Here is a 19,090-nt window from a genome sequence, read left to right as displayed (position 1 = left end):
CCCATATAACTTTAAATAAAAAGCTAAAAAGCTCTCACAGGACAATTTCATCACAGAACAACCATAATAAAAAATACTACACCTCCCTTGGGCTTTATCATCTGGACTGTTTAACTCAATATCACCAAAATATGATAGAGAGAGAGAGAGAGAGAGAGAGAGAGAGAGAGAGATTAACATTGCTATAGTTTCATCAAGTCATCAATAGCACCACAGTTTGTAGAATATCTCCTGCTGAGATCAGACGACCTTTCATGCCTTAATTAACATCTCCAAAGGAAGGCCATTATACGGCAACAATAGCAAGACCTACAAACTCTTTCTGAAATCACAAGTCCGGTGTTAATCCAATACTGGATGCTTAAGGAGAATCTCACAGAACAAATCTCCAATAACACCGTCTGTATTCTATGACTGTAACCCTAATTGGTATGTGAGCTTGTAATTGGCTTGTAAAACTAATGAACGTGAAAAGGCACCAGTGTCACTGATGGTACGCTACAGTGAGCTTAAGCTTAGCGCTGGTTTAGCATAAATGCATAGCAGCTCTGTTTCAAACCATATGAGCTGCCTTGTTGTCTACTGTCTAAATAGGCAGCTAGCATTTAAAGGGTTAGTTTATCGCAAAATGAAAATTCTGTCATCATTTACTACGTCCTCAAGTTGTTCCAAACCTGTATGGATTTCTTTCTTCTGCTGAACACAAAAGAAGATATTCTGAAGAATATGGGTAAGCAAACAGTGGATGGGCCCCATTGACTTCCATAATATGGAGAGAAAAAAATAAACTGTTTGGTTACCGACATTAATTAAAATATCTTTTATGTTCGGCAGAAGAAAGAAATTACTGTAAGTACATCATGGAAGAAGATGGCCACTCTCTACATGCAGATGCAGCAGTGCTGAACTGACCTCGGAGAGGCTTGAATTAAGTAACTTGCTAGTTTAATGTAAATTCGCCCCTTACTTTCAATCGCATGCCCTCCGATAACATACAGACCTCTCATCCAGTATGCCAGGATGAGGAAAAAAAACAGAAGGAGAGACAGACTGACACACAAATAAGAAAGAGCAGTGTTTGACAAACACAGGGAGGGAAATGACACATCGATTTCAGTTATCGATCCAGAGAACTGATGAAGCTCATGCACACTTATCGGAAGGCCTGCGTTATCCGCACGCAGGTGGAGAGAAAGAAAACCGGGGGGCCTTATCTGACACTCTCTCGTACTTTCTCCCTGTCAGACAGACGTTCCCATATCTAACTCCGACTTTCATGGTAAAGATTTTCTTTCCCTCTCTCGTTTGCCTTGTACGGATATTCAAGGACTCGTTTCACACTAGACCGTAGTGAATGTGACGGACTGACTGACGTATAGACTCAGGTCTGGAGACTTCAGCAGAGTAAAGATTTGCTGATAGCAGGAAGTCAGGTGTCAAGCAGATACCCTTCAGAAGCAGAGAGGACGTAGGAAAAAATGATCACAGAGCACTGTGTTTAAAAAGGAATAGTGTATCAAAAGAAAGGCAAGGGGGTGGGGGAGTCACGGGTGGGATGGCAACGTGTATTATGAAGGCAGTGTAAATAATCGCTGTATATTAACAGTGTTTTAAATCACAGCTCATTTACGAAGGAATGAAAGGTTTGATCCACTGCTTTGTCTTTAATTCTGAAGATTATGATTTATCACACCGCTTTCACTGACATGCAAATACATGCAAATTTCTAAACTACATCCTCCTGCACACGGTGTGCTGCACTGGAGGCCAAACCAGCAGCAAGAAAAGATGGGGAAGGAGAGAGAAGGACAGAGAAAGAGTGTGTGTGAGTGGGAGAGATAATGAATGAGAAAATGAAGGAGAGAGTGAGATGAGAGAATCTTTATGAAAAAGCCAAGGGTGAAAGCTGAAGTAGACAAGACAAGTGGCATGGCGCCACCACACTATACTGAAGTGCCAGTGCTGTCCTAAAAAAAAAAAAAAAACACCAGTCTCATGCCAGCCTGACAGTGGGCACGATCTGGCATACAGGATGCCATGCACCATGTGCATTTACTGCTGATCGTAATAACAGTGTTAAAACACAGTTATTTACACATTAATAAACAGGCAAGTCTTTTTTTTTTTTTTTTTTTAATGGCAAGAAAAAGTGGAGAGGATTTTGTTTTTGAAATCTTCAGATGATAAAACGCTTCGTTAAAGGTGAGGTGTGTAATTGACTACCCTCACAGAACGAAATGGCAAAATCTGCTATCTGCCATTGGTCAGTCAAACAGATCTTTCTTATGTGATTGGTTGTGTCAATGTTGCTGTGTTGTGCTGGTCGGGATGCTCAAACACTTTTCAGGAGAAAATCAACCAAGAAATGTCTTATAGCTGGCTAGGATAAGAGAAAGTATTTACTTTACACATTTGACCTTGGAACATCTTAATAAAACTACTGGAGATTTGGGCATTTCTGCTGAAATACACTGAGCTGTATTGTTGAGGTACAGTACACATGCCTGAGCACTAGTGTTTCATAACTACGTGAGTGTGTGAAACAGGAGAAGTGATTGCCACTGAAGTCAGACAGCTCAGCTCTGTACGAGCACCTCAAACAACCTGTTAGCGCAATAAAAAAATAAAGCGCGAGGGAGTGAGAGGAGGGGACGAGTGAACCAGAACAGCAGTGTTCCTATGGGAACAGGGAAACGGTGGAACTGACGTGGCTGTCACAAACACCCTCCATATGGTTAGAGTCAACAAACCACTACAGAGACTCAAGTTCATAAGCAGACTGCTAAGAACAAACCTGTGTGGTTTTATTCAAGAGCAATAGCAAAAACAATGTCAGGGTGGCAGAAGGTCATAGGGTAAATGCAGACGATCAAAGAATGGGTTCAAATGTCTCTAAAGTCAAACTGAAGGAGAAGAGTTTGTAAGCTATCAAGTGCTATCAGATAATCAGCTATTGAATGACATTTGAAAGTTAAATAAACTAGGGCTGAACAATTAATTTGCTAAAATCAAAATTGGGATATGGCTTAGCGCGATTATCAAATCACAATGGCTGCTATTTAAATAAATATGAATGCATTATAATATTAGTATTGTAATTTTAGTTGTACTGAATAAATTATAATTTTTTTTGTTTTACAGTGAAATATTACAATGTTTTAGGAATGTTTCTTATTTTAATATTTTTAGTTAGTAACAATATTATGATAATGTCATATTGATATTTTTAGGCCAAATTGTTGTTATTATTATTATTATTTATTATTATTTCATAGCCATATTAATATATAATTACATAATTTTGCACAGCAGAAACAAGCACATCAAATCTGGAGCTTTTAAAATCAAAACAAAAAAGCATTACTATTTTAATCAGAAAAATCTGATGAATTTTCTGCAAATCATGCAACCCTAGGATAAATTAATCACAGACAGTAAAAAACAGCGTTAAAATAGAGAGATCTAAATGCTCCAACCTTTGAATTAAATCATCTAAGGCAGTATTTCCCAACCCTGTTCCTGGAGGCACACCAACACTACAGGTTTTCGAACTCTTCCTAATCAAACACACCTGACTCAACTCATCAGCTCATTAGTAGAGACTCCAAGACCAGAAATATGTGGGTCAGATAAGGGAGACATCCAAAATGTGCACTGCTGGTGTGCCTCCAGGAACAGGGTTGGGAAACACTGCTCTAAGATCCTGTGTGAGCAGCAGTGTGTTTGTATACACTGACACAGTGTCACAAATTGATGCAGTAAGTTTTAAAAAATGCTGAAGTAATGGCACAAGTATTAGATAATAGAAAAGGAGAAAGAAAGGAAGTGAGAGCGAGACTGATAAAGAGAGGATAACACGGGGAGAATGAATGGTCAGTGCTTCATAGTAATACAAAATGGCTGCTGTCAGAGGCCCTGCTGTGAAACAGTGAGATGCATTTCAGGGCATATAGATTATGATATAACCCAGACCAGGCTAATGCTGCCTATTGCTTACTATTTGGGTTCTTGTATTTAGATCTACTTACCATTTTCTGGAGGTACTTCTCTTTCCGTACATCCACCATGACTAGGCCTTCTTTCACTAGACCCAGACCCACGTCATCTTTAGAGTCAGCAAACTGCAGCGTGACGTGCGGGCAGACGACTCCGACTCCGCTGTACTCCACATTTAGCAGACACTGTGTGTTCTGAATGTCCCTGACCAGACTGTCCACAGCGTCGGCCCGTGCATCTTCCTGTGGGTGGGGTAATTATAAGAGCATGTCACATATCCATCTATCCCAAACCAGGTTTCATTTCTACAAACTGCCCTCAACACACACACACACACACACTTACAATTACACACACTACTACACAAGCTATTGATAGACACTTCAAGGTCCTCAGTGTGTGCTATGAGCCAATCAGACTCCATCGCTCAAACTCTCCAGCTCCAGAGTTGCTCATTCATCACACTTATACACAAAAACACACATACAAGTACTGCGATAATGATAAATGTAGATTTGCAAACAAAGAAGAGATCAAAATACCTCCACACCAACACAATGTTTCACAAATGTTCGATGCACGAGGTGAGAGATACAGATCTGATCTTTCTCGCTCTCATTCACACAGACACACAGACACACACACACACACACAGTTTGCTCTTGTGAGCCAACCCAGTCTCCATGGCAACCTCAGAGCATGTTCCCCTTGGGGGGAGTTATGGTGGGGGTACGAGATACAGAGGCCATCCAGAACGAGAGAAAGAGACAGAGATAGAGAGAGAACAATGCGCCTACCTCAAAGATCACAAAACAACAGCAGTATTAACAGGGCAGGTGGCATGATGCCACACCTACACACACACAAACACACACCTACTCACACAAACACACGCCTACACACACAAGCAGACCTGGCAGAAAATGTTCCCTTGTATGCATTTCGTCACAATTTAACAACACGTAACTAGCATAAAGGCTTAATTTGGGATATTACCATTCTAGGGTACTGCTTCCTACAAAGAACACACTGAATACAACCTACTTTAAAAGTACTAGTATGCTACAAGTCACATGACCTCATTTCATGCATATTTAATTCACCAAGTATTGATAAACTTATTTTGATTCATTTTAATATTTAATTGTTAATAAATAATAACATAAATATTCATATTTTGTTCATATAATATATATACATTTATACACTTTTTACATTTGTATAATTATTCATTATAAAGCATGTTAATAAATTAATATATAAATGTTCAAAGTGGATATGTGACATGCTCTTATATATTTTTATACATATATAGTTTTATTTTATAAGATTTATTTATATATTTATTAACAAGCTTTATAAATAAAAAGCAGCTTGCTTCTGGTTTATTTTGCATTGTGGAATATAATACCCCACACAGTCTAGTGTCGTATGGCTATTGTATGCAGAAAGTTTGCATACTTTGCAGAATATTCTAAACATGTCCAAAACAGCTAAACTAGCATGATGTGACTCATAATTCCTCTCTTTTATAACCTGGACGTGACTCTAGCTTGTGCGTGCATGCTCAACGTGTCCTACAGGACCTGTTTGAAGGCCACGGTGTATGATGAATCACATGGGAATGTGTGTATGGACGTTTTAGTACGATAACTTACATCCTGTGGGACCTGAATGAAGGCAAATGCGTACTCTGTAGCCTGTGGAGGAAGTGTACGCGTGCTGAAGGCTGGAGGAAGGGCTGCAAGACGTGTGGAGGATAATATCTCTCTCTGAAATGACAAGAGAGAGAGATTGTCACATTGTTGTGTTATAAAACAGACTTCATACCTCTTTCATACACCGACTGCCTGTACAAGGTCCTCATTAAACGGAGGAGGTGTGAGTACAGCACAACAGATAAAAGCAAAGTCAAGGATAACTCTTTACTCCTCCACATGCCACACTCAAAGCCAGCAACACAATACGAGAGACGCACTCTCTCTATACCGGGTCGCAGTTGAGCGCTCTGGTCATGTGTCTTCAGTACAGAACATGTGAACACAGCAGGCTAAAGAGGCTGCTTAGCACATAGACTCCGCAAAGTCTAGAGAATATAGAGAATACGAACTACAGACAGAGAGAGAGACTAGAAGAGGGACAAACAGACAGAAGACAGATGAAAGCACAAAGCAAAAAGACTGGCTTGTTCTGTATGGGGGGGTTATACAGCAATATTTCAGAGGATGAGCGGCAGGAACACATATCATGAACACGGTGAACATAGAAGTATTTGAACACAGAATTTAAGATCTGCTACTTTCTCTACATTTTGTTACTATATTGTCAGATTGTTATATGAAATAATATCACAAACCAAAGACAGAAAAAGGCATTTATTAAGCCACAGACTTCTGATGGGGCATACGATCTGTCCCTTAAGACACTGATTGAGCAGAAATGGATAAACAATGATATCAGATTCAGCACAATGCTCTTGCAGGGTTAAGATATGCAGAACAAAGAGCAAGTGGGCAAAGAGAAAAGAAAGAGGTACACAGTCTGTGAAAAGAGAAGGAGGAAGGCACAGGGAATACAGAGATGTGAGAGAAGGCCTGTTGTGTGAGAAATGTTTAATCACATGACCACCTGCATCTTTTCTCTTGTGCTGGCCTGGAGCTTTCCGCCTTGGGCACAGAAACAGCAAAGCATGCTGGGTACTGCATTCTTAAAGCCTCTTTTAAACTTACTAACATCATTTCCTTGCAAAACCACATTTATTCTGCATTTTAGCCAATGCAGCTGTGATGGTATGAAGAGGAATTGTTTTCCACACGTGTGGCATTTTGACTGATGGATTCAGTGCTGGTTTTTGAAAGCACATGCAGTATTTTAAACACAATTCAGAACATTCATCAGTCAGCACCTTTTTTCTCCACTCAGGAGATGCTGCGCTACATCCAGATTACGTATCAACCTTCCTGCAAAGCTGATACTCACGTTTCCATAGTCGATGTAGAACACGTGAACCTTTGCTGGAGATTCAATTCTCTCAATGCGTGCTCTGTACCTACAGAAAGAGAGAGAGAAAGTGTCAATTTCACTCACTGATCAGAGGGGGAAATAAAGGTTCAGCAGTTTAATCCAAAAGCACTTGACATCTTAATGAAAAAAGTTTGCCATCAAATGGCACCCACTGGTATACACTGCATGGCACCAATTTACCAGCACTTTGTTGATGGAAAAGGGAGTATAAGTGATCTTAAAACACCCCACTTTAGAAAAGGTGAATGTTTTGTGCCCCTAACTGTACAGTACAGGCTGATCTTTTATGGGTCAGAAGAGAGAGTTGATCTTGTATTCATAACCTCATGCTCTGAAAGCGCAAGAAGCCTCTCATATTCATAAAGAGCAGTTCAAAGCTCTGCGTGACACCTCAAACAAAAGAGAAGTCAAAGAAGAGTTTCCATTCTCATCTAATCAAACTAAGACATTCCGACCCACTCGAGACCCCCTGCCCATTCCAAACCATCTACTTATGCTAAAACACCTCAATCATTCCAAAACCACCGCATGATCCAGGGACCCATGCTCTTTCTGCTGGCTGCAGACTGAATTGTCTCCTCCCTCCCTGCATATCACAGACTTAATGAGCTCTTATTCCACAGAATGACACGATCCTGGTGCGTTGTGGGATAACACAGCCCCCAAAGCCGAATGGAATGTAAAGAAAGTGCCTGTTAGCAACAAACATTCAGAGAACCCACTTCTCAGAGGCAATGAACATTAAAGAATAACTTGTAAACAATGAAAGGAGAAATTTTAGGAAATTTGTTGGGTGGAGTTCAAATGAGATTTTAAAAGAGCAAGACGACATCAACAAAAACACCAGCAGATGCTTGAATAATGAGTCGCCCCACTGAGGATGCAGCCTGTTCAGAGTCTACAAGAGGACAATAGAAGCTTCCAGACTCCCTAATGGACAAAGAACTCATTAGAGCAGTCCAAGGTCCTGCAATCTAGGGCAGATTATACTTATAACCAACAGATGGTTAACTATAAAATTATTTCAACAATGAATATGAGGGTAAATCAGTCCCTGTGCAAATAGTTTGCTGAGAAATGGTGCCTTTCTGCTTTTAATTTTTATTCACCAAAATTATCTTCCTTGAAACTAAGGATGCATAGTTATCCTAATATTAGAGATTTTTTCCTTTAATATTTTATTTTATAATGCAATTTGACATATATAATAATTGCTGTTTAATCTAATGTTCGCTTAAAGTTAATATAATCTTTAGCAAATATCCATCTTTCATACTGTGCATCATACTGTGATGCCTAAATTCACTTGTGTCATTTAAAAATGATTTAAATGACTAAATATTTTAGATATTTTTAATGTTGGCCATTTATTGGTTATCAGCCATAACATAAAAATAATTTTCAGCCAGAAAAAAAAAAAAAAAAAACATTATGTGCCAGAATTTTTATGCAAGTACATTTCTACTTGAAACATCAAATCACCTGCACGCACTTGCCGCATCAGCAAGATGACTCATCTTTACCTCTCAAAACCAGACAAGAACACCCTGCACAGCATCTCTGACAAATATTTTATTACATTTACTTATTAAAAGAAATTAATAAATGAAAAGGTCTTTGGTTTAAACCAGGAAACTCAGCTTTTATAGCAGAAGCCATTAGGAGACTTTTTTTGGGCTCTCACCATTCTCCGTCAGCAAACTTTGCGATGCAGAAATCCCCTCTGCGCGGGGCAAAGGATCCTTCCACTGGAGGCTGGGCGGCAATCTCTCCTCGCATGCTCTCCATCAGGTTCTCCAGCTTAGTACCTGCAGAGATGAGGATGACAAAAAGGTGAACATCTATGCAAACCATCACACTTCTCAGGAAAGTCGGGAAACATCAGGCTTGCGTGAGTTGATTTGGCTCCACGTTCGAAGACCAAGAATCATCCTGATGGAGTGATTGTATGATTTATAGCATAATGGGCCGATTTGATGAGGACTGGCGTCTGCCAACACCGTTTTTCCAACAAAGAAGCCCTGAAAGCCCTGGAGAGGAAGAGCATAATATTATACTTGTTTAGCCAGACAGCAGATACTAAATTACATTCATTTGTTGACAACCAACGTCCATTGACTTTTGCTGGGCCTGGGGTCTGTTGCAAATACGGAAATAATATTGGATTAAGACCCACAAATCCTTGCCTCTCTAGCGCACTAGAACCTGCTTAAGGGGGGACGTGTGACCCAAGCAAGCTCTCAAATCAACCAAAGGCCAGTAAGATTTTAATATCAAAATGGCTTGAAAGGCCTTTTTAACGAGAACGCCCACTACAGATATTTACTTTTTTTCAGCCAGACTCTTTCAGCTGTTCATTTATTTCTCTCAACAACAGAGCAATCAGTATAATCGCTGAGGTGTGGGGTTTGCTGGGGTATGGAAATGTGACGAAATAGCCCCACAGTCAGGCATGAATAATGTCGTAAGTGCGCAAAGCGAAGAGAGAGAGAAAAAGTAGAGGGCTGTAATGTGCGACAAACACCAAACATCCCTGCAGGAAAGCTGTTAAAATAAGCCAACTAATGGGCCTGTCTTAAGCTGCTCATTTTCGCCCCCCTCCTCCGACGTCACTGGGGCTATTATAAAAAAGGTTTGCAAGCATCAGAATATTTACATGTATTAAATGAAAAGATGAGGATAACGAGGGGAGAGAGAGCATTTAAAACGTAGCATAAATCTACATTCAAGCAGCCTTAAGCCTGCATGCGGCTAATTAGCATGATGCCAACTCAAACAGAGCAACGCTAGCGTGTGAACGTATGTTTGTGTACGTGTGAGGGGTGCAGGGGGGTATTTAATGGCAGATTTCCAAAAGGGGTGCGGCTTAAATGCTCTATTTTATTGGCTAACCCACCAGCATCCAGCCTGCTAAACGGTTAATTAGCACATATGGGAAGACACGTGCACACACACACACACACACACACACACACACACACACACACACACACAAACCTCTCAGCTGATCCTCGCACAGTAGAGATATTAGCGACGTTTTGAGGAGGCAGCAGTTTTTGTGAAGTGAAGGGGGGGAGAACGTGGCTGTGTGACTGTGGGTAGAGTAGCATGTCAGATGACAGCTGAACGTGCAGCCTTGATTTATTAAACTAATTTAAAAAGTTTTGCATTTTCTTCCCAGGCAGCAGGGCAACGAGAGTGTGTTCCCCGGCTTCGTTCATCCATGCCCCACTTCCAGCTCTGCGAGAGCTCGCTAAATAATAAATAAGGAGGGGGGGTGTCCTCCGTACGCGTTATAAAGGTTTAATGGAGGCAGCGCGTTTAACCCAATTAATCCAAGGAGCACTCAATTAGAACGCATGGACTGGGCAGAGAAAAAGTCTCTATTATAGACAATGGGTGCTAATTAAAATTAATGCACTGGCTTATAATACATGTCAAAGAATACAAAACTCACTCCAAACACTGCTGAAGGAATCACAAATGGTTCCAGATGTCAAATTTCATCCTTCATCAGGTGACAAAACATAACTAATGATGTCACTATTAGAAGGTGGCAAATATGACATTAAAACTGCAGAAGGTGGGAAGGCTTTCAGTAATGAATTAATTCATCTCTCAAAACTATTATTTGGCTTTAAAATACTCAGATTCACCTTTGGTGTTCTATGAAACAACAACAACAACAACAAAAAACAATGGTTTTGGAAATACACAAGGGAGAATACATTTATGGGTGATCTATCCTTTTATTTCATAACATTCATAAAAAGACTTTCAATTATCCAATCAATTTGTGAAGGACAAAATCCAAGTCCCGCCCCAAATTTTTTATTCTTCACGAGGTAGTTTCACTCGGATATACTTCACAATAGGGAAGGAAAGATGATCACAATTTCCGTTTCATGCTAACTTTAAGTAGTACTGTGAGAGTATAGTAACACCATAGTACTTAAGATATACCATGGTACATGTAGCAAGGTATTTACATGATATTAGGGATGTGACGGTGTGGAAATTTTCCCACCAGTTAATCGGCGTGTGACAACACCGGTAATACCGGTATCACTGGGACAGGATAGGACGGGGCGGGGATCTGGAGTTGGAGTTTTCCCGCTCTTTTTCCACCTCGCTTTTAAATCGCTTTGTCCACGGGCGCAGGGCGAGCATTTACAGTTAATTTCTATGAAAACTCAACTGAAAACGCTTGCTTTACTCCGCACCAGTGGACACACACCATTATGAATGTCCGTGAGGCCGTGCGCATTTTACTTGCACTTTAGAATTAGCGCCAATTTGGGTGCGGGTGCAGCAATTGCTTGAATGGTGCGTTCATTATTATTCTTCACGAAAAACATAAAACAATGACAAACTTACAATGACAAACTTAAATAGGCGCTTTTACATTTCACCTTGAAACCAAATCTTCCGCCATCGTCTTGTCAGTCAAGAGTGAGGCGAAATGGGCGACGCGAGGTGAAATCTATCTCCTACTGCTGATCTGTGCTGCGCGACTTGTTCAGCTCACGCTGAATTAAGCCGACGCATTCAGTTTTTTATTGTTCTCTAACTGAACTAAATGATTTTTATTACTATAAAAAAAAATAAATAAAAAAAACGACGGTGGGGGCGGTGCAGCGGTGGCCAAGTGATGTAACCGGTGTTGCGGCTGAACTCCGGTAACACCGTTAACACAGACTATCGCAGCAAGCCTACATAATATGGTATATTCTTCAGAGAACATGATGTTAACAGTGTGGGGTAAAAAAACTAACACCATGATACTTCTATGTTAATCAGCAACCTAACAGAACTCTTAGGGAGACTTTGTCAACTTAAAAAGGAAGTACTCTTAATTTGTATTTTTGATCTAGAAGCGCGCTAACAAGACCTGCAGTGTTCCATATGGTGCGGGTTCAGGTGTTCAGCCCTGCTTACGTTCCCTGTATGCTTCATTACATACTCCTTAGCTGATATACTGGAGGATATAATGAAGGATTCAGCTTTAATTACGGTGGGGTCGTGTTCTCTAGTGCCTACTGTAAATCTGCAACACTCCCCTGACTGTGTGTGTGAGAGAGTTTTCAGCGCATCGTGCTTTGCACACAGCTAGCTCGCGGTCAGTGTGTAATGTTAATTAGCACAAGCTGAACGTGTCTACGGATTTGGACTCACCTCCTGCTCTGATGAGGGACGAGTGAGCGTTATAGAGGACATGAGGTGGGAGCTCACAGATGAGCCTGAAAAAGTCAACTATAAGATGAAACGTTTTCTTTTCAGATAACACAGTGAGGAGGACTGTCAAGGACTCTTAGCTAATGTAAATGTTTAATCTCCAAAGTCAAAGGTTCTCTGTGTGAAAAATGCCTTTCTCTCTCACACACACAGGTTATCTTTTTGCATTCTAAAATTACTTCTCGTTTACGACATATTCCCCAATTTACATTTTACATTCACTCCAAAGCGACACACATTGCATTCAAGGACATTTCATCAGTTCATGAATTCCCTGGGAATCAAACCCATGACCTTGACTTTGGTAGCGCCATGTTCTACTGGAATAATACTAACATTAATTTAATATTGTATTTTATATTATTTAAGTATTAATGAAGTTTAATAATAAAATATTTATACATACAAAAATATTACAGAATTTTAATTTTCCTTCACATTTTCATTTTATTTGGATCACTGTAATAGTCACTTGTTAGGCAGATGAAAGACTCACAGTTTAAGCTGCGAATGTTTACAACAATGTATTAAAAATCCTGGTTCATTTTAAAGGTCTCCATCTCAGTTACTCTATATGTGGATGATTCACTCCTCACATATGACAAACCGTCTTGACATTACAAGCTATGAGGGATGAGCACGGCTTGTACACTCATGGCATAGCTGCAAAAAGCCCTATAAATATCCCACACCTGTGTTTATTTGCATTAGAAAGATGAATCTACCGTAATCACATCCAGTGGGTCAAACACTTCCACGCCTACCTCACGTTACCCACAATGCAACCAAGTGGGATCAACCTCTCACTCTGAGCTTTTTACACCATTTGAAAACAACAGCTGGAGAAAGAGAGAGAAATCCACAGAGAGAAAGGTCGATGCCACAGAGACAGGAGAGCATTTCAACAAATATCATGTTCATTGCTTCTCTGCATCCAATAATTAATTGTGTTTGCTAAGGCGAGCTTCACTATTATTATTGCTCATACTAGGGGTTAGAGATTTGAAATACAGTAACTAACTCATCCCACATTGTTTATGCTACATTCTTATGGCTTGATAAGAGGTGTGCTATTATTTTTCTGAGTGATCAGACTCCCAATTTTTGCCTGGCAGACATAATAGATAGAAAAAATAATCCCATTGACTTACATTGATATTTGTAGATATCGATATGACATATATAATACAGACTAGAATATCAGAGATGTATGGGTGGACTTTCTTTGACTTAAGCAACCACCTAGCAATGCCCTAAATAGCACCCAAGCAACCACAATGTACTAAAAAGCACTCCGAACACCTTTGCGACAGAAATGCCCTCACAATTCCTTAAAATGTATTTATATGTGCTGCTACGGCAGCAGCTGAGAGCAACTCATATGTAAATGCACAGAGAAGAATGATTAGACTTAATATCAATGTTACTGAGATATTATCCCATCAAACGATTCCCAGAGGGAACGAAACTAAAGAAATGCGACAATACTAATACTGACGTCTCCAAATCACCACATTAAACAGAAATTCAGCCACAATTCCTATGCATAAATACAGCATGTAGTGTGAATTGCACAAAATCTGCAAACAACCCCAACTCAAGAAAAAAAGTGACATTATATTTTTGAATTATGACCCGTGTGCATGACATGGGAGAAAGTCAATTAAGCAAAAATAAAATGATTAAATATTAAATTATTTAAATATCATTAAATATTAATAATAAAACATGAGACATGTTCAGCATTTCTAAATTATGTAATAACCAAATATGACACTGAGAGAATGTGTATGACAGTAAAAACAAATAGTGAGAACAATTGTGTTATAATCAGCTTAATTTTTAAATTTGACCACAAGTGTAAGGAATGCCACCCACGGAGAGAAAAGAAACAAGCACACACTCGCCAAAGAGCCAATGATCACCCCTCTCTCAAAGCCATTTGCAGTAACGTCTTTATCTCTTTCAAACAGTGATGTTCATTCTCTCTTTTCCTTCCTCTCCAGGTAAAAGCGGCAGCCCACGCCGAGCTTAAGGACAAAGCCACATTTCACACTGACACCAGGGCGGCACGTGGTGACGTGGGCTGGCCCACCTGTCCGCTCATCTCATTAAACATTCATTGGTGGGTAGACAGGGTCCGTTCTGCAAGGATAAGGGTAGTATTAAAGAATTTCACCTCCCCTCCCGGGTTTCGTGATTGACTCTGAGCGGGAGACAGGGCGGGAATGAGGAGAAAAGCAGATGGAGCGACCTCAATGAGAAAACATTCACCCACTGCACATCTACAGGCTCCTCCAGCTGCTTATAGCATTACATTAGGGAAAACAAACAGAGGCAGAGATACTAAAAGCCTCTGTTCAGTGTTGGGAATAGAAAAAACATGACAAACACATGTACATACACACGGACGCACATAAAGAGGGATATAGACAACAATCGCAGGGTTGTGCACAATGTACCCCATTTTGGTGTACAGACGGCACAGCGGTTTCACAGCAATCAGTGCCCGGTGCTAAATTATAGCTCTGTGATTTCAAAGCCATTGTGAAGAAAGGGCAGGGGCAGCATCTGCGTCGTTTTCCTCCCATCGCACAGGCTGTGGGTGAGAACCTGACTCTGCGTTTTGATTGCAAGTTTACAAAAATACCCATAAAGCTCTGCAGTGCTCCAGACACCTTTTTGGTTTCTGCCTCTTTAAAAGTGGTCATGGTAAAGAGGCCATTTTGTTACCTGCTTCATAATCTTATAAAGCTTCAATAATCCTCAATAATGCTTCACAAAGCCAAAAGAGTTTGAGGAAACCTGGCTTTGAATGCAGTATTACAGTAAGAAAAAAAATGCATTACAGTAAATTTAAAAACAGAAAAAAAAAAAAAAAAAAAAAAAACAGCCTGACACATTATAGCCATAAGAATTATGTGGGAAACTGTACTTAATTTTTAATAATATGTTAATGCATTTCATTTTCAAACTTTTTTTTTGGAGATAAACTGATTATTTTTTCTTTTGATTTTTCGGGTGTGCGTCGACAACACTCAAGTCAATTATACAAACCCCAAAAAACACAATTAGTAAATATTAAACTTAATTATAATACAGAGACATTTATTATTCTATAAAATAAAATACATTTAATGAACATTATTACTAATTAACATATTGGGAAAACAAAAAAACTTGAACCAAAGTCAGGAATATTACAGACAATTACCTAAAGCCTCTTATAAATCTACAGAACAGGGTTTATCCCTGACAAACAGGAGATGTTCAGACTACACTCGAGTGCTAATCAAGAGTGCTTCACACTGCGGCTCACACCTCCACGCCTACAGACTCCCCTCCAGCGCTGAAATCAATACAAAGTACCAGCGTTCACCCCCCTTAATTAAATCAATATCAAAGCATCGTTTCCAGTCACTCCACTTGTGAAGTGCAACCAACGAAAAAGAAGGATGGCTTTGCAGAGGACCAACAATAAGGTAATAAATGGAACCAGAAAGTGGTGGATGTTTCTGGGAACAGCAAGTACAAATTAAGGAGAGACGGGGTAAAACAGCTGTTGCATGTAGGGGTGAGTTGTGGTGGATGTGTATAAACTGGCACCTGGTAAGGGAACCACTCCAGTCATTAAGCTCTGTGCCAGAGACGGCCTCCCTACCCTCACTGGCCAAACTAATACAACCACTGCCCAAGACACTCATGAACCAGAATTATCAAACAGATGTACAGTATTACACAGTCTCTGCTGGTCACAGGCAAGGATTTAACCAAAGGAAGACTGGTGGGATGCACCAAAGGTCATTTACGGAAAAAAGGCCAATGTTTAAAGGGGGTGGGGGGCATAAGGATCTCTAGAAATCTTAATATTCATTTTTAAAAATGGCTTTATAAAAGGTTACTGTGGTGTATTTCCAGTTATTTACTTGCTATTTTTAAAGGGTTAGTTCACCCAAAAATGAAAGTTCTGTCATTTATTACTCACCCTCATGTCGTTCCACACCCATAAGACCTTCGTTCATCTTCGGAACAAAAATTAAGAGATTTTTGATAAAATCTGATGGCTCAGTGAGGCCTCTATTGAAAGCAAGTTAATTTACACTTTCAAATGCCCAGAAAGGTACTAAAGTTATATTTAAAACAGTTCATGTGACTACAGTGGTTCAACCTTAAGGTTATGAAGCAATAAGAATACTTTTTGTGCACCAAAAAAAAACATGGAACAACATGAGGGTGAGTAATTTTATCTGATGAAATTAAAAAGTAAAAGAAAAATTAAACATGCAAAGGCCGCACACTGTCAACAGCCTTAAGGCATGGCTAAAAAAGTAAAAGGACAAAAATATATTTAAAAAAAAAAAAAAAACTTTGTTATACATATAAAACTTAATATAATTAAACATTTAGGGAAAAATATTGCAAACTATTTTAATGTCATGCAGCAATAAAAAAATATATATATAAATATAAAAAATGATTAACATTTAAACTTAGGGCAGAAAAAAAAACTAACAATTGTTTTTAAATGACAAATTTGTCAAATTCCCTGATATTTCCAGTTTTTTTTTTAAATGACAGATCAAGTGAATGGGGGAAAAATAAAGACAGGAGACAAACCTGTCATACATAATTATACTAACTGCAAACTGACACGTAATTATACTCCCAAATATCTACACAAGGTGACATACCCATCTCTGTTATGAATTAGTTTCCACCAGCTGAAGACAAACAGCAGCTAATACGTCTGTTGGAGACGTGGTTGCTGACGCTAATGCCGAATCTAATCTGTCAGTGCGGGTAACTGAAAGTGTTCATTACTTTACTGAGGTTTCAGTTACACAACTACATAGCACCCCCACCCTAGAGAGAAATTACACACGGCCTCTGGAGATACACACAAACGTTCCTTTGCCCAAGGAATTCCGTTTCACTACTGATCCCACACTTTGAGTAATTAAATCTAACTAATTAAAGAACACAGAGAAAAGGAAAAGAATTGATAGAGACAGAGAGAGACAGCGTGCGCAAGCTTTTCCCTGCTCCGCATGGGGTGCTGGAAACTGGAGATGTTATCAGGGCGATTTGTGGGTGTTTAGAGTCTTTTAAATGAAGTCGTGAGCTGAGATCATCACAGCGTCAAGCCATGCATTAACCGCAGACTGTGCAGTGCTCATAAGAGATGGCAACTTCAGCCCTGTGATACCACAAAATCAATCAGAGCTGTTTATTTTCAGTCAACACATCTCTGTATAACAGCCTGAGTTTGATTCGCAGGGGAAAATAACTATGCAGAGGTTGCAGATATGTTCAGATTTTTGGTCAAAATTTGATTTGATTACTATTTACACTGAAATAATGATAGTGGCACAGCACATATTGCAGACATGTGCTCAGATTGAATTACAGTGTGACATGCTGCAATACTCCACTCTTCTCTTTAGAGATGGTCTGAAGTCATCAGAAATCATGGATTGAGAGTTAAGCTGCAGGAAATAGCTGTGCATTTATTGGCAGACTACTAGTTCCATGATGACAAAGTGGATCTGTGAACTGAATTTGTAAAAAATTTAATCTGAGAATCTGAATTCTTTTAAAACAAGTCAATAAACTCGATAGCCACTATGGTAAAGGGCAGCTATTATCTGCACATCAAATGCTGAAAAGACCAAAATTTTCTTTTCACATCGTCTCGTGTCAACTAGTAGCGACAATTTCCTCTAACTGATGGCAAAATTAACATGAAAAATTTGTTAAGAACAAGGTCATCAAAATCACAATGATGACTGTCCCGTTCCTTTCTAAGCTTATGAATGTGGTCTTGATGAAAAAAAGCATTAGTGTTTCATATAATTGTTTTCCTCTTTAAAGCTTATGCGTTTAATGTTAAAGTGCCACAGAGCTTCCATTGTTTTAAAGTGGCAAAAAAATGATCCCCAATGCTAGGTTTCTTTTCATTTATTTTGAACAGACATTAGTGCAAATTACAGTTTGTTCCACCTAGCAGCATTTAGTCCCCCCCTGAGGTAGTTTGTACAGTACAGCCTCCTTTAGTGTATTAAGCACTACGCAGTAAACAGAATGCAATCTAGCATAGGTCTTTTGTTTTGTAGGGCTGATAAAAAACAACAACAAAAAACACATTATTTGGTCACATTCAGCCACAAATCTGAAAAGCATCTCGTGTTATAAAATTACAAAATAAATAGAATAATGAAAAATTATGCAGAGATTTGCACTCCTGTAGTCATTTTCTGCCTAGCTCCAGTGATCTAGGCACATCTGGATGATGTCATCATTGTGCTTTTGTAAAATAAAGAAAACAACCAGGATGCCGCTTTCTGCCATCCTGGTTTCCTTTTCGCGTGGAGTGTGTCCCAAAAATTAATCGAAACTCAGCTTATAGGCTACTAGCAGTCTCTTGTGTGCCATCTGAGCTCGTTTTGGATGTCTGCGTAGCTCGTCTTTTCTTCTTCTGCTCTTTTTTTTCTCATGTGGCGGTTAGCAAACATTGTTGCATTACCGCACACGCCCCCTTCTGGATTGAAGTGCGGATTGCCTGTGACTGACTGTATTCTTCATCTGACTATTCACCGATCCGTGATGGTTCGGGACGAATACATGTACCGTTACACCCCTAATAAACACACACACTCTCATACGTCACACACTTACATGAAGCCCTGAGATCCACAGTGTTTTCATCTGATATCTCAGAGTCATGACTTATTTTTTAATTCTATTAGAATTTTTAAAAAATTCAAATGATATGAAACTCCAACGCTTCTTTCTGCAAGACCACCATAAAGGAAGAAAGTGGAATTATTAGATACGG

General features: G+C 39.4%; 1 protein-coding gene and 1 long non-coding RNA gene across 13 annotated transcripts in view; one reads left to right on the top strand and one right to left on the bottom strand.

Moving 5' to 3' along the window:
• The window catches only part of LOC127511490 (uncharacterized), a 226,293-nt gene extending 207,364 nt beyond the window's left edge, over positions 1 to 18,929 (top strand). For all 12 annotated transcript variants that reach the window (XR_007930031.1, XR_007930041.1, XR_007930030.1 and 9 more), the window contains one exon: positions 14,262 to 18,929. This is a non-coding gene — a long non-coding RNA (uncharacterized LOC127511490). The remainder of the gene's footprint in view (positions 1 to 14,261) is intronic.
• snd1 (staphylococcal nuclease and tudor domain containing 1) overlaps positions 1 to 19,090 on the bottom strand; it is a 179,029-nt gene that overhangs the window by 4,668 nt on the left and 155,271 nt on the right. The window contains exons 19-22 of the mRNA XM_051892313.1: positions 8,705 to 8,828; positions 6,976 to 7,045; positions 5,655 to 5,768; positions 4,029 to 4,238 (exon numbers count right to left, since the gene is read on the bottom strand). Of these exons, the coding sequence (XP_051748273.1) occupies positions 4,029 to 4,238; positions 5,655 to 5,768; positions 6,976 to 7,045; positions 8,705 to 8,828 (518 nt within the window). The remainder of the gene's footprint in view (positions 1 to 4,028; positions 4,239 to 5,654; positions 5,769 to 6,975; positions 7,046 to 8,704; positions 8,829 to 19,090) is intronic.

The sequence above is a fragment of the Ctenopharyngodon idella genome, chromosome 4 (assembly GCF_019924925.1).
Source record: "Ctenopharyngodon idella isolate HZGC_01 chromosome 4, HZGC01, whole genome shotgun sequence".
Classification (NCBI taxonomy): domain Eukaryota; kingdom Metazoa; phylum Chordata; class Actinopteri; order Cypriniformes; family Xenocyprididae; genus Ctenopharyngodon; species Ctenopharyngodon idella.
The sequence above is the reverse complement of the archived record's forward strand: the minus strand, read 5'-3'. Positions and strand labels throughout refer to the sequence as shown.